Source organism: Triturus cristatus, chromosome 12 (genome assembly GCF_964204655.1).
Source record: "Triturus cristatus chromosome 12, aTriCri1.1, whole genome shotgun sequence".
NCBI classification, from domain to species: domain Eukaryota; kingdom Metazoa; phylum Chordata; class Amphibia; order Caudata; family Salamandridae; genus Triturus; species Triturus cristatus.
The window spans coordinates 701,274,990-701,290,724 of record NC_140595.1 but is presented as its reverse complement, the minus strand read 5'-3'; the positions used below and the strand labels follow the sequence as shown (position 1 = coordinate 701,290,724).

General features: G+C 42.4%; 1 protein-coding gene across 1 annotated transcript in view; it reads left to right on the top strand.

The window, feature by feature from the left end:
• LOC146780139 (vomeronasal type-2 receptor 1-like) overlaps window positions 1-3,633 on the top strand; it is a 154,606-nt gene extending 150,973 nt beyond the window's left edge. Inside the window, exon 6 of the mRNA XM_085637124.1 lies at window positions 2,729-3,633. Coding sequence (XP_085493250.1) covers window positions 2,729-3,633 — 905 coding nt within the window. The remainder of the gene's footprint in view (window positions 1-2,728) is intronic.
• Window positions 3,634-15,735: the final 12,102 nt, after the last annotated feature.

Below are 15,735 nucleotides of genomic sequence, written 5' to 3'. Positions count from 1 at the left end.
AGAGAACTCTAGACTTGATTTTGGGCAGATTTTTCCCTATTTTATCCAGGTGTGATTCTAAATCATTAATGTAGATAAGAAACAAGAGTGGAGCTATCGCACAACCTTGTCTAACCTTGTCTAACTCCTAACTGTGACTGAATATTCAGGGAGAGTTCCCCAACTTTGAAATACCTCACCCTAGAAGTGGTGTTCTAGTGCATTCTTTATGATAGCCCTATTAAGCCTTAAAATCATTGGTTGGGATGGGGACCCATAGGAGTTAATTTTCTTTAAAAAGTTCCAGTAGGACCCCGCCTGGGTCAGGAGCCTTTCACACAGGGCTAGAAGTAATAGCAGTAATTACATCCTTTTTATACATAGGGCATCATACATTGCTGAATTATAAGCTGCTACTTCATTATATCGTCAGGGTTAAAGATATTACTGAAATTGTCCGCTGATATAACTGTTTCTAATCTTGGTTTATCTTATCTAGTAAAAAAAGGTTGGTTAACCACCTTCTAGAAGACAGCAATGCCCCTCAATCTGGTAGCCTTACCCAGTTCTACCCAGGCTTTCCCTTCTCAACTCAGATCTCCTGGCCCCCAGGCTAGCTTTAGAAGACCATTGTGCATTCAAAAACTTGTTGAAGGATATTTAGATATACCTACTTTCAAACTCTTATGAGCCAAAGTGCATGCATAGTTAAGCCAACTTAAAGGGGACAATGATTTAGCTGCTCTAGTACACCTCAGACCTTTGTCGACCTCAGCACAAAGGGCACTAACAGCATCTATAATAGACCCAGGGGGTTCCTCCACCGAAGCCCATATTGAAATAGAATTAAAGTTTCCCAGATTAGTCATGAAGGAGCCCTTATTTAGTTTCTCCCATTTTATCCTTTGGCCGTTATTACCCAAGTTGGTTAGCGATAAGGTCTCCCGACTCCCTGCGTTACAGCCAGGTGCAAATCACAGGCCAAAACCAGGGGGTTATAATCACTAATACAGTACGCATTGACCTCATAACCCAATATAATTTCTGTCAAGTCAAAGCCAGAGATAAAATAAATAAAACTCAATCTTGCTTCCCTTAGTGGACCCCATATAGAGGGAAGCAAAGGAGACCCTTTCGCCCTGAATTTTCTGGAAAAAACCAGGGGCTGGATATAACAAGCATTTTTCTGGTCTCAAACAACCCGATTCTGAGAATCGGGTCGGTTGTGAATGGACAAATGAATGTTGGTATGTATCAATCACAAATTGCGTTTGGTAACATGTTTCTGAAGGGCAGTTTGGAATTGCAAATATATACCGGTTAGGTTTTAGGAAGAGGCGTGTTTATAATATCCCTTTCCTAATACAAAATCAGTGTGGTAAGTATTACTGTTTTGCAACTGAATTCCGGTCGCAAAACATTAATACTTTACCACTAGTTTGCACTGGTGGTAACCCTTTCACAAAGGGGAAGGGGTCCCATGGGAATAAAAACAAAATATTAAAACCAGGCAGTGGTCCCAGGGACCACTGCCTACACTTAAAAAATGAAACTGCATAGTTTCATTTTTTTCTTTTTAAATGCATCCTGTTTTCCTTTTAGGGAAATGGGCTGATTTAAAAAACAAAAACATAAAGATTGCTTTATAAAAAGCAATCACTTACATGGTGGTCTGCTGACCTCAGCATGCCACCAGCCCTGTGATGCCTTTCATTCCTAATGGGTGTCAAATTCCAACCGTTATGTCAAATTACGACCCATTAAGATCAGTAGTTTGCACAACAACCATTAGTTCTTAGGTGACTTCACAAATTAGCACACTGGTTGTAAAAAGACTGGTTGCAAATTGCAACTAGTATTTTGCGACCAGTTGTATCTACATCTAGCCCCAGATTCCTAGAGTCCATGACCCCATTCAGAAACTCCCCAGTTGGCGAGTGATGGAAATGGGGAGAGTCCTCCCATTCTTGTCTTTGGCTCCACAGGCTGGAGGATCATTATTACCACAGAGCTGAATGTTAAAATCGCCTGTCCATACTGTAAGCATCTCCCTCTTGTAGTTCTTCATAAAGGTTTCTACAACTGCCTCCACACCCTCAATTACATCCGTCACTCTTGGGTCCAATACATTATTTTACAAATTAATCAAAATCACTTAAAATGAGTATGAGATCTGTAATAAACTCATCTGAAAATGAGATGAGAGAGGTGAGATGCCTATAAGCCTAACAGAAATGAAAATAGCTTGGCCCCCTCTTGATCTGCACCAAGTTTGACGGGGAAGCTGCAAAAAGCTGCAAAACGAATGGTAACCATCAACACTAAAGTCATGTAGGGAGCATGTTTTCTGCAGTAATACAATTACTGCTTTCCCTAGTTCAGAGATCCAAACTGGATTTATTAGCTTGTTATGGAGATCAGCAATATTCCATTATAGGAGCATTAACCCATGCATTTCTGCCACAGAACTACTGCAGCTACCAAGGTTGGGCATAGAAACCTCTGAGACCATACTGAAAACCAATCTCCTAGGGCCCCTCTTGACTCACAGGCACATGAACCCCCACCCCATTATGTTGAATTAAACTCCCAGTTGCTTTGCCCCCTCCGCCATGACACCCTCTTCAAAATTAAATTGCGTCATATGAAAAGATAAATATAATGTACTATTTTTTTACACATTTAAGTCTCCTGTAGGCAATTATTTCATTTTTGTTGTCCTCTCATGGACATTTCTCTCTTTTTCTAGATTCACCAGACTGTATCAAGTGCCCAGATGACCAATGGTCCAGCGTGGAACGTGATCACTGCATCCCCAAAACTATCGAGTTTCTTTCCTTCCAAGAAGCCTTAGGTTATATCTTGGTTGCTGTGGCAACAGTCAGTGCCTTGGTTCCAATTGTGATCCTTGTTGTCTTCTTCAAACATCGAGAGACTCCAATAGTTAAAGCCAACAATCGAACACTGAGCTGCCTTCTTCTTGTGGCCTTGACACTCTGCCTTCTGAGCACATTCTTCTTCCTAGGACACCCGACAGACATCACTTGTATGCTCCGGCAGGTTACCTTCAGCATCCTCTTTGTCATGTGTGTGTCTTGCTTATTGGCAAAGACGGTGTTGGTGCTGATGGCATTTGAAGCCACTTACCCAAACACCACCCTCAGAAGTGGTTTTAGCACTAAGGTACCAGCTATGATAGTTTCTTCTTGTACACTTGTGCAGACTCTAATATGTGGGGTCTGGTTGGCCTCATGCCCTCCTCACGCACAACGGAATATGAAGTCCCTGATTGGGAAGGTGGTGATTGAGTGCAATGAAGGTTCCCCTCAAGCCTTTTGGTGTGTTCTGGGATATATGGGGCTATTGGCTCTTGCTTGTTTCCTGGTTGCATTTCGAGCTAGAAAGTTGCCTGACAGCTTCAATGAGGCCCAGCTCATCACATTCAGCATGGTCACATTCCTAACTGTCTGGACCCTGTTCCTTCCAGCATACCAGAACACCAAAGGGAAGTACATGGTTGCTGTGGAAGTCTTCACCATTATCTCTTCCTCAATGGGTATCGTAGTTTGCATATTTCTTCCGAAGTGCTACATCATTTTGATCCGACCTGATTTGAACATCCGAAATCATATGAAGGGTAAGCTAAGTCACTGAGCTGGGTCTGGTGGCTTAGTGGACTAATGCGTCCACTGCAGCGGCCTGTGTTCGACATCATGGTCACAGGTTCAAATCCTGGTGGGTCCACTCAGCCTTTCATCCATCTGAGGTGGATAAAATGAGTACCATTGAGTTGGGTAACAATAAACATCTGTTATTCAGAGCCAAGATACCCAAGGGTGACTGTGCGCTTTACAAATTCACATGTTATGTTATTGAGGTCTTAGAACTAAATACACCCAGTCATGGACTGAAGAAAAAAATTGGTGAAGGATGGACAAGTTCAATAAGAGACTTGTTTATTCTGGACATCTCATTTGACATTGTGCATGATACTGAAGATGTTACTTATCTTTCTGTTCTGCTTCTGAAATTCCTAAACATTGAAAATCGCAATGGTTACGTAAATGAATTGTATAAATACCCTTTTAACATGATTGATTTGCTCTTTGACTGATTGCAGTATCGTCCACCATCTACCACACTTTAGTTTTCTTACAATTGCAACTGGTATTTTGGAAATATATTTATGAAAGTGTGATTTAAGTTGATCCAGTTGTCAGGGGTATAAATGTCTCCTATACAGCAATGCATAGGCAAAGATCAATGTAAAACTGTCTTTTGAGATTCTCAGCATTAGAGACAATGGCCCATATATATCAAGGTTTTGCATCAACCTTGTGCCATGCAAGGGAAACACAAAACCTAAATGAGCTTTACCAAGCCACACATGGCCATCTTGCATAGCCATGTGTCATTCAATAAATCTAGAGTAAGACAAGGCAGTTCAAATTGCTGCCTTGTGTTACTCTGCGGCACCTAAGCGTGCCATGTGTAGAGCATTGGTGTTCTCATGCATCCACCCATGTACTCTGTCACATTCCCAGATTTACCATACTGATAGACCTAGGAGTGTGTCAGAATTGTACACTTCCCCACCAGAGGTGAAATGAGTCGAAATATCATTATTTCTCCTCGTTGTTAACTCTTTATAACTGTACTGCATTTCACAGGACACTTAGAAAGAGGGAAATGCACCTTAGGATTATTTTTGTGCAGGAAGATGCCCCTTCCTCAACAAAAACAATCTTGCCTACAATGCAGGCACCCTCAAATCATGGTGCAAGAATGCCTGCACTGCCACCAGGCAGCAGTTTGTACACCAGCGCAGGCAGAGAGCCAGAATTGTCTGTATAATGTTAAATATGACGCATTCCTGCCCTATGCCTTTAACACAGCAAGGAGGCTTGCTAAGTTGCGTCAAATATTGAAAATATGGGCCAATATTTTTTCCACTCATGAGAAATGAAGATAATGCATACACCTAGAAAACGTTTTTGTGAAATTTACCCATAACATGATACATCAGAAAATGGAGTCAATCTGCCAGCTCCCACAACAACTACATGTAAAGTGTAAAGCATTTAATGCTAAACTTGGGGTTGTGCCCTGGGATGTGGAGCTCTTGTAGGGTCAGGGTTGAACAACAGAGCTTTATAGGTGCATGTACATACCATACAGGGGTGCAGGTTTGAGAAATGAATCACTATCATCATTCAACCCAATCATATCCTATGAAGGCATTCTTCTTCATGGGAAAAGAACACCAAAACTAACATTGATAGTACTGCATAGAAGGACTTATCAGTCTGCATTGTCAACAGAACTCCTATTACTCTCTGGCTGTGGCTCCTCCAATGTCCAAGTGCCTCTTATAGTGCTCTCATAAAGAACATCTCCGGGTCAGTTGGAAAGGAAGTTGAAAATAGAGAGAGACTTGATGTGAATAAGTTACTTGAGAAGGAGGCTAGGAAAGATTGGAGTAAAGTGGACAAGCTAAAACACTGACTAGACTACTCAATAAGAATAACAGAAACCCCTTTTAGTAGATGACATGTAAGGCAGTCACATTTACATCATCCTTCAGTGACTCACCAGAGACGCAAAAGTATTTTTTTCCTTTTCTATCAAATTCACAGGCCTTCATCAAGAAATTACCTTGTGTTGTAACAGTAAAAGAAGTCCAGGTAGCAGTACAGTTGATAGCAGAAGAGGGTTTATTAAGACTTAGTTACAGGTTATCAAGATGGTAAGTTTGGGGTAAGTATATAGAAGATAGCCCCACCAGGAGCAGCCTCCCTGCTGCTTAGCATGCACGCTTCAACTGACACTCAGCATCACACCAGACACCCAGGCATTCCATGACATCACCAAGCATTCAGCATTCCACTACATCACCAAGTACTTGACCATTCATACTGGCTGAGAAGTACGGAAGGTGTAACTAAGGGAAGAGTGTATGATAACACTCAAGTCACAACACCTTGGACCATGGTTCCTTTTTTGAAAGAACAAGCTCAGACCTCTCTCATCCGCACATAAATTCCCTGGTGAGAAAGGTTGAAGAGAGCCTGGTCCTTTGTATCAAAAAAACACTTGTAGGACATTCCTACTGGGGTTCTTGCACTTTATGCCATTATAGTAACATTGCGCTACAAAGCATCCTGGATGATGTGTCATAGAAAAGGCGGGCTTCGCTTCTTTTCTTGCATTCAATCTTTCATAGATACTGTTTTGAATATTTCAAACACATATAAGGCTATGAATTCAAGGAAATAATTTTTGCAAAGGGAAACCATGTTTCACAATTTGCGCACTTTGATAGATATTGTGAGACCCACCTCCCTCCTTCAGGCTCCTTAGCTCACATTTAATAGTTGTGGGGCTTGCAAAGCATTGCTAAAAGAGGCTGCTTGAGACTTTTTTCCAATTCTCTGCTGAAAGCAGTCACTGGCTCCGTCGTCATCTTTCAGACTTTTTTCAGAGAATATATTTTCCAAACCTATAAAAATAAAATTCCTCTACTTCTCAAAGGATTGTGTTGTCCTTGTATCATGCAGGGTGACTGGAGGGCAACAAAGTGCTTAAGTCAGATTTACCAAGCCGTGCACGGCCAACTGGTGTGGCCCTGTGTGACTAGGTAAATCTGGAGTAACGCAAGGCAGCGCAAGTTGCTGCCTTGCGGTACTCTGTGCCGGGATAGCATCACATGGGTGGAAAGGGGGGGTTCCCATGCATCCACCTATGTATTTTGCATATTGCCAGAATTACCAAGACAAGTAGACCTGGGAATGAATCAAAATTGTATGCCTTCCCAGTAGAACCACAACAAGAAGAAATATCTCCTTGTTTTCTGCATTCTGCAACACACTAAGAAAAAGGATGACGCCTCTCAGGACTGTTTTTGCACAAGAATATATGCCTTCCTGGACAAAAATAATATTGCCTGCTGTGCAGGCACCTTTGCACCATGGTTCCTATGTTGGTGCTAGGTAGAGCATAGTGCGCAAGTGCAGTGAGAGAGCGGGAATGCTGTATATATCAGTAAATATGGTGCATTTCTGCCCTCTCTATTTGACGCAGTATAGCAAGCTGTCTTTCTGCATTGCATTGCTTTGCCTCAAGTATTGATAAATCTGACCTCCAGTGTCAGCAGTCATTTATTATGCTGTTATTACAAACTGTATTCCTACTGAAGAATATGCTCTTTACGAAACAACCTCAACTATATAACATTATATTCCTCTGACGACACGCTCATGTTCATTTACCACCAGTTTTTGATTTAATTTTAGTGTCTTTACCACCATTTATTCTCTGCACCTGTTATAACTTATTTGTGCCTTTACAGTTTATTTAATTTCTTTCATCATCTACATAGTTATTGCCACTCCTCTTGCGCATGACTCCCTTTATTTTTTGGGTGCGTTCATAATGGCGGTGTATTATGCTTGTGCCACATCGAGTTATACAGTCATTTCTTTTGGTGGACTTTATACAGATGCAAGATCTGTGGTAACTTGCAAGATGCAGGAACCTATTTTTGGCTTTAAATAGCCACGTTTTGTTCTTTTGATGTTTCATCTTACGATTTCCATTTCATCTTCTAAATCCCCTTAGTTAAATATCAGATGTTTCCAGCGAATGACAGAACCACAAACTAATGGACAATGTCTGTGTGCAAACCACTGTAAGCAACTATGTTATACACATACTTTTAGTAAAATCAAAAGGTCTAGGCTAGCACACCAAGTAAAAGCCAATCAGTCTGGCATTGGTAGTCAGCCTCCTGCAAGAAAGAAAGAAAAAAAAAAAACAAAGGATGAAAGAAAGATGAACAGCAAACAAAAGAAAGAAAGAAAGAAAGATGAATACAGAAAGAAATATAGGACAGAAATGAAAGCGACAGGCAAAAAAGAATGAGAGAGGGAGAAGAAGGCAAAACAGAAAGAAAGACAGAGGAAGACAAGAAAGAAAGAGGAAAGTGAGAAAGTATGAAGAAAGAAGGAAAGAAAGAAGGAAGGAAAGAAAGAAAGAAGGAAGGAAGGATAAAAAACAAATATAGAAGAAAGCAAGAAGGAAAGAATGAATGGAAGAAATAGGAATGAAAGATGAAAAATGCAAATAAGGAAAGAAGGAAAAAGACGAATGAGGAGCAAAAGAAAGAAGAGGGAAAGAGGGAATGACACAGATAGTTAGGGTTGCACAGACAGAGCACCCTCATGAGCTTATATTCAGAGTTCATGTGAGCTACTGGTATGGTGTGAAATAGCAGCAGTCAGAAAAACAAAGATTATTTCAAAAGAAATTCACAGCAGCATTACGGAGACAGGAACTGAGAAAGCGGGAAACTGGTAGAAAGTATCCTGCTATCACATCAGGCTCTTCAAAGCAAAGGCAATACTAAAGTAGTAATAAAGTTAAAGGGAACTACCTCCATGTGAAAGGGCTGAATACAGTCACTCAATGTGTGTCAGTGACTTAAGTAGGCTGCCTTATATCCCGATGCTGTATGCTAAAGAGGGCAGGACTATCTAGAGTGAGTGGGTAGTTTGCTGTCGTGAAGCCTACAGCTGTCTTATACTTGCCTTTGTGAAATATGTTTGCTGGGACTATTAATTGATCATTAACAGATCTGAACATTTGTAGAATCAATTTGAGGAATATATTCTTTTTTGCAGTTGTTAGACCTGACGTCCTTTGCATGACTTCCCCTGACTTTTTGTCTTCTGACCTCCTGTTTTTGCTGACCTCGGTTTGCTATCTTTAGGAATCTAGGCACTTTACCACTGCTAACCAGTGCCAAAGTGCATGTGCTCCTTACTTAAAACATGGTAACATTGGTTTGTCCACTAATGGCATATTTGATTTATTTATAAGTACTAAGGGCCTGATTGCGAGTTTGGCAGTCCGGGAGCCGGACAGCATGCCACCGCCCCATTCGTGCACCGCCAAACTCGACCGCCAGCTGCCCAGCATATTAGGAGTTTTCTCCTGGTCAGTCAGGTGGTCCTTTGGCCTTCCCATGACTGTGAAGTCCATGCTGTGCAGGAAAGGGGGTGCATGCACACAGGGGGTACACCATGGGCCCCCATTCATGCCTCCCATGGTCATGAGAAAGCAGGGGGCTCCCTAGGGCCCCCTTTCATTCCTCACCACCACCCGAACAAAAGAAGTCTTACCACCGTGGTTAGGGTTGCAGTGAGGAAACTTGTAATATGATTGGCAGTGCTGTGAGAATGACTAAACCTGCCTCTCTACATTCCAGAGCCAAAGTATCTCCGACAGCTTGTTGGCTTGCCTCCTGTGTCTGCAGTCTCAAGAATGTCAAACACTTCATCCTGCAACCTACATAGAGCACCTGGACTCTGTCTGCTGTGCGACTTGCTCAGCCAAGTGGTGCCAATCTTGTCCTGGGCCCTTGGGAGTGAATTTTTAGTACTGCAACCTAAAATATCTACACATACACAATGTTGCTGCAATCAGAACTGGCGCATTTCCTTCAACATGATGCATTGCCATGGCTGCACCGACTGCAGACACTGCATCATCGACAACACGACACGTCTTCCTCTGTTTACGACATTTCTTCGACTTTGCACGACTCGTCGCCAATGCATCACTATGTGATGCAGCATTGCCTTCAGCTCAGTGGTTTGATGTTGATGCATCATTGACTTTGCGCAACTTGAAACTGATGCATCACCACATCTGCGAAATCGACAGCGACGCATCGACTCCTCTGCCCCATGCATTGTCCTTAACACATCCAAGGTACTGTTCAGAGGACCAAGGCTGGTCCCTGTATCCGATTCGCGCTCCATCATGATCGGCCTGAACTTTTTGCTTTTACCACTGTGACGCGCGACCTGATAGGCCCGGGTGGCACTATTTTTTCCTAAGCAATACAAAACAGTTAATTCTTTAAAAATTCATATCTTGACTCCTGCTTATTGGATTTTTGTCACTTCGTTCTTATTTTACTCAAAATAAATATTCTCTGTTTTTCTAAACTGGTGTGGAGTCTGTGGTGATTTCACTGTGTTACTGTGTTGTGTGGAGACATACTTTACACATTGCCTCTTAGTTAATTAAGCCTGACTGCTGTATGCCAAGCTACCAGAGTGTATTACTGATTTACCCTGACTAGGATTGAGGTTCCTGCTTGGACAGGGTGCATAGCTCTGCCAACCAAACCTAATTTCTAACAGCAGTGAATTGGTATGGGCGACTGGGCAGCTCTAGGAGTTAGTATATTTTCCGATTGGATTTGATACAGACGGATGAGAGATCTGCATTTTAGCATCTACATTCCTGGAATAGTTTGGTCTGCTGGCTCTAAATGACATTGGAGATTAGAGCGCGAAGGTACTGGATCACAGTAGATGAGTAGCACATTGTATAACCAGTGGATCTAGTAGTTACCTATGTTTTTGTTCCCTGGATCAACCTTGAATCCAAAGTTGATTCTGCAGTTTTACCATTGGTAGGACTGCCATTTGGAATTTGGCCCCCTTGTGTAAGTTACACCCTTTTTGGGTTTGCGAGAGTATATGGTTCTGGTACCTCTTGGGATTATGGATGTGTGGTTATTTCCCTGTTATACACATGTTTTTGGGTTAACTGTGGTTTTATGGGATGTAATATTCGATGTGTACATGGGTGTTGGTGGAGTATGCGCACTCTTTTATTGGTGGATGTATATCCTGGTACATCTCAGTTATTTCTTCCCGAGTACACAGACACTAGTTCTATGTTGTATTTTTTAAATCTATGTGGTATAGGCGTAGACAATACTAGTTCATTATTAATTCACATTTCTGTTTAATCTAGGTGTGGCTGCTAATCTCGCTATCATCTCTCCTTTTGTTCGGATTATCGAATTATAATGTGCCCAAAGGATGGCGTATGGCCGTTATTCGCTCTCTTACCGAAACCTGTGTCGGCACTACATTGGGGATTTAGCAATACCATGAAATTTGGATCACAAGCATTGAGATGACATATTGTATATACTTGGCCAATGAAGGCAATCAATGTTTGCACAGTGTTGGAAATTGAGAAAACAACATTCATGTATTGATTATGTTTAAGGGCTACAATACAGAGTAGTGTATACCAAAGGGAGAAGGGATTCAACCACATATGCAATGAAAATAGAACATAGATATTTTGCGAGATGTAGTTGTGAAAAATCATTGCTAGTATATTTATGCTGGCACATACAAAGCACAGGTTTTTGTTGGTACCCACATTGTTTTAGCTGCATTGAGATGTTGACTAAAGTTGTGGTTTGACCGAAGGATGAATGGTTGAATGGGTGAATGTAGTATGATCACAACATTTTAGAGAGCTGAGGGAGGGTGTAGCTTTAGGCTAATAGGGAGTACATTTTAGAGTTGTTCTTTGTACTATTATGCCTATCTATATGACATTTGGCATGTGAGAATATTTTTCTTTTTTTAAGAATAAATAAAAGAAATTTATGAGACTACAGGCTTGCACGTTACGTGTTTGGCTCAACGTATGTGTATTGTAATATATTGATTTTTTTTTACTTTGGTAATATACAAATATAGAGGGTTTGATGTCACAGAATGTGCTATCCCCCTGGTTCCACATCCACAAATGAATGTAACATGGACCCTCTTTTCTGTTTTCGACAACCTCAGCTGTCCTTGACTGATCCACACTCCACCATCCTACCCGAAAGTTATTTTCAATGAGGTCAGTGAGGGCCTGAGCAGGCAGCACCTGCCAGCTGCAATTTTTACTATCTCTCCTTCCCCCTTCAAATCAGGCCTTGGCCTATACATCACCAAGTTTCTCAAAAACCTCTGCTTCTCTCAGTAGGGGGTGATGCTGCCCTTTCTCTTCCGCCTTTCCTCTGTTATAAATATGTTTAAATAAAAGCAGTAATCAGTGCTGGAATTGGAAAAACTTTACTCCAGAAACCCATAGATTGGGGGGGTGTTAGACCTGACAGCCTTAGGGTGGTCTTTCTCCCAACATTTCGCCTGCCTACCTCCATTGTTGACCTTGTTTGTGCTTGTATAAAGACTCTATGCACTTTAACACTGCTACCCAGTGCTAAAGTGCTTGTGCTCTCTCACCTATGAATCGTAACATTGGTACCTCCCCAGTTGGCATATTTAGTTTACTTAAAAGTTCCTAGTAAATTGGTGCCTCTTTCATCCAGAGCCTGTAAATGTAATACTATTAGTGGGCCTGCAGTACTAATTGTGACACCCACTTAAGTAGCCATTTAACCATGTCTCCAGCCTGCCACTGCTGAGCCGCGTGTGTAGTTTTACATTGCCATTTCGACTGGAAAAAGGACCATTTCACAAGGCCCAACCTTCCCATTTTATACATATAAGTTGCCCCTAAGGAAGGACATCGTATAACCCACAAGGCAGGGTGAAATGCATTTAAAAGGCAGGACATATACTTGAACGTTTTATATGTCTTGATAGCGAAAAGCTACCAAAGTTGTATGGTAAAGTTGGATTGTTAATTGCAATTTTGAAAATGTCACTTTTAGAAAGTTGGCATTTTCTTACTATAGCCATTTAGTGCCTGCTGACTGTCTATTTTTAGTCTGGGTGGGGTGACATCTGGGCTTACTTTATTCCCTCTAGATAGCAGCACACAAATCGAACTTAGGTGTGACTGCTCGATGTTCCTGAGAGGGTCGGAGGGAAGAACTGGGCTCAACCTCACACTTACACATGAATAGGATGTGTCCTGTCCACATACAAAGGCTTGAATACCCCCTGTAGTTAGTCAGGAGCCAGGACAGGAAGGGTGGACCTCTGTGCACCATAAAGACTCTTCTTTGAAGTCTCCTCTATTTCAAAGGCATAAGTGGGCATAAGCAGTGGACCTCCGACACCATGACTTGAGTACACATCTGGACCTGTGACCACTCTGTTCAGCGGGCATAAGTGAGTCCCTGTATCCGGCCCACGCTCCATCATAGTCAGCTTGAACTTTTGACTTTTACATGGTCCGGTGCGATCAGATATCCCAATAGGCCCTTATTGCTTCTAAACACTATTTTCATATATTCTTTACAAAATTCATATCTTGACTTACTGGGATTTTGTCATTTTGGTCTTGTTTTATTTACTACTTTTTGTGTAGTCTTTATATTGTTTTTCTGTTTGAAGTGTTGTACAAATACTTTACACATAGAGTCTTGAGTTAAGTCTGACAGCTCTGTGCCAAGCTACCAGAGTGTTTTGTGACTTACTCTAACTAGGATTGTGGTTCCTTCTTGGACAGGGTGCAAACCTCTGCCAACCAGAAACCCAATTTCTAACAGGAATCAAAGTGTGGCAACAAAAACATGGGTGGAGTTATGAGAGGCAAAGTCATAAAGCACTCTGATAGTCAACTTAGACATTTCTTTTTTTTAAAGTCTGTCACAAATAGGGATTGAACAAAATCAAACGTTTGCCTCTGAATCATAGTTCCTCCTAACTACTTGTGAAGTGACAATAAGCTATGTTTTATTGTTTCACATCCATTGCATTAGTATCAAAGTGTTAAGCTCCAGATAGCTCACAGCCATAGTTATACTCACAAAAAAAAAGGGTTGATGGCTCTTTACATGTGTTCTTTGTTTTGGAGCCAGCTTTAATCTAAAATATGAAAACCACCTGGATGTTGCTGCAGAAAAATGAACAGGCACTGCTGAATTGTGTCTTGGTGCTTCTAAATTCAGTGGGGCATATTCAGCATGTGTCACTGGGGCCACAAGGATTCCCAATCTGCCTCAATAACAACTGCTGAAAACAGGATCCAACTGGATCCCCCTTTCCTTCCAGCACTGGTGGCAGTCCTTTCTAAAAACATACCTACTTCATCAAATCCTCCTGTCCAACCTTTCCCTCAGCACTTTGTTTCTTTGATTAATATTTATTTTCACTACTTATGAACAGGCGCGGCCAGCGCAGGTAGGAGCTGTGGGGTGGGGGCGGGGAGGGAGTTGACAGATGACGGAATAGGGAAAACAATTTAAAAAATATATAAAACCACTTACCTTGCGCTTGCCGAATTGCCGACTTGGTGATGCGGTAAGAGCAAGGAAAGTGGTTTTATTGTTTTTATATTTTGTTTCCCTATTCCGTCATCTGCCGACTTACTCCCTGCCTCACCGCACAACCACCCCCGCTCTTACCTGCGTTGGCCGCGCCTGCTTATGAATTATGGTGAGCCACATCTTTCAAGTGCATGCCATTGTGTTTTGCTCATTATACATATGGTTCCATTTCCTGTAACTGTAACATCTTCAGGTGTTGCTACGTTGTTATAATTTCCAGAGAAGTTTGGGACTCTACTTCTTACAACACACCAACAGCAGGAAAGCCTGTAGACAGAGCCGAGGGCAGGAAGTGAACCACACATAGCCAGACTAAAAGGTGATGCCATCTAAGACAGTAACAGCTTTACATCACTCTCTGAAACATGCTTGTAAACAGATACAATAATTTCTTATCATGATGAGAACACTAATTATATGAAAGCAGTGGTTTGGACGTAGTCTGAAGGAGATGTGGGTATTACCTCCTCGTCCCTCTTCCTCACCGCAGTCATTAAGCCAGAACCAACTTGAGGCAGTTTTAAAAAGATCTAAGGGGCATATTAGGATCTCTGGTGGATCGCCACTGCCGGGCCGGCGGTGGCCACCGCCGGCTCAGCGGTGGTGATCCGCCCGCCAAATACTCCTGTGCTACCCCCCAGCCATATTAGTATGGTGAGGGGCTCTGCGGCGAACAGAAACACCATCTGCCGCTTTTCCACCGGTCGGATTGCCGGCCGGGCGGAAAAGGCAGACAATATGGTGGCGGTGCCTTGCAGGCACCGCCATCCATATTATCATGTGCAATTCGAAAGGCCTTTCCATGGCGGCAATGCCGCCATGGAAAGGCCGTGGGAAAATGCTTTGGGGGCATGTTACAGGCCCCTGAGGGGGTGGGGGATTGGGGGGCTGCACTTAGGGGGTACCTATGGTAACCCCCTTCATTGGCATACACAAGCTGGCAGGCACCGCGCAGTGCCTGTCACGTTGTGCATGCCAATGCACAACATGCATATTTCACATTGTGGCGGGTGCTGCTTACAGCACCGCCCGCTGCAATGTAAAATATGCGGGGTGCGATCATCAGGGTGGGGGTCGCATCCTAATGGGCCTAGCGGGACCGCCGCACCTCGGTCCCGTTTACCATTACGGTGGCCATCGTGAAAAAAAGCCCTAAGTGCTGTCTTCACTATTTTCCCTTCTTAATGTGACTTGGACTAGGGTGAAGGAAAAGAGGGATTTGACTCCCATAACCCCCCCCACATTTTGCATGACTCATTCCCTGATAATGGACTCCTTGCTCATGATACCCTGGTCGCAGAACCTGTGGTAACGCAGGTTTCACTGTGGAACACTGTAGGAAAGTAGGTTATTATCTGTAGTGAGTGCTTGCCCACCCCAAGCAGTCCATTAAATGAAAAAAGTGCAGGTACTCACCAAAAGAGCAGTGGACTAGTGTGGAGTGTGGAACAGGCAAGAGGGCGGTGCAAGGGGTGGGACTAGGTTTTCGACCTTTCCAAGATTTGAATGCAAGAAATCTGCATGTGTTCTAAAATAGTAAGAATTATCTGTCCGATAGTTATGACACTAATAACCATTTACACAGCATTTACCAATAACTGTTTATTACTACCAAAAGTAACCCTCTTTCATAACAACCTTAAAATAACAAA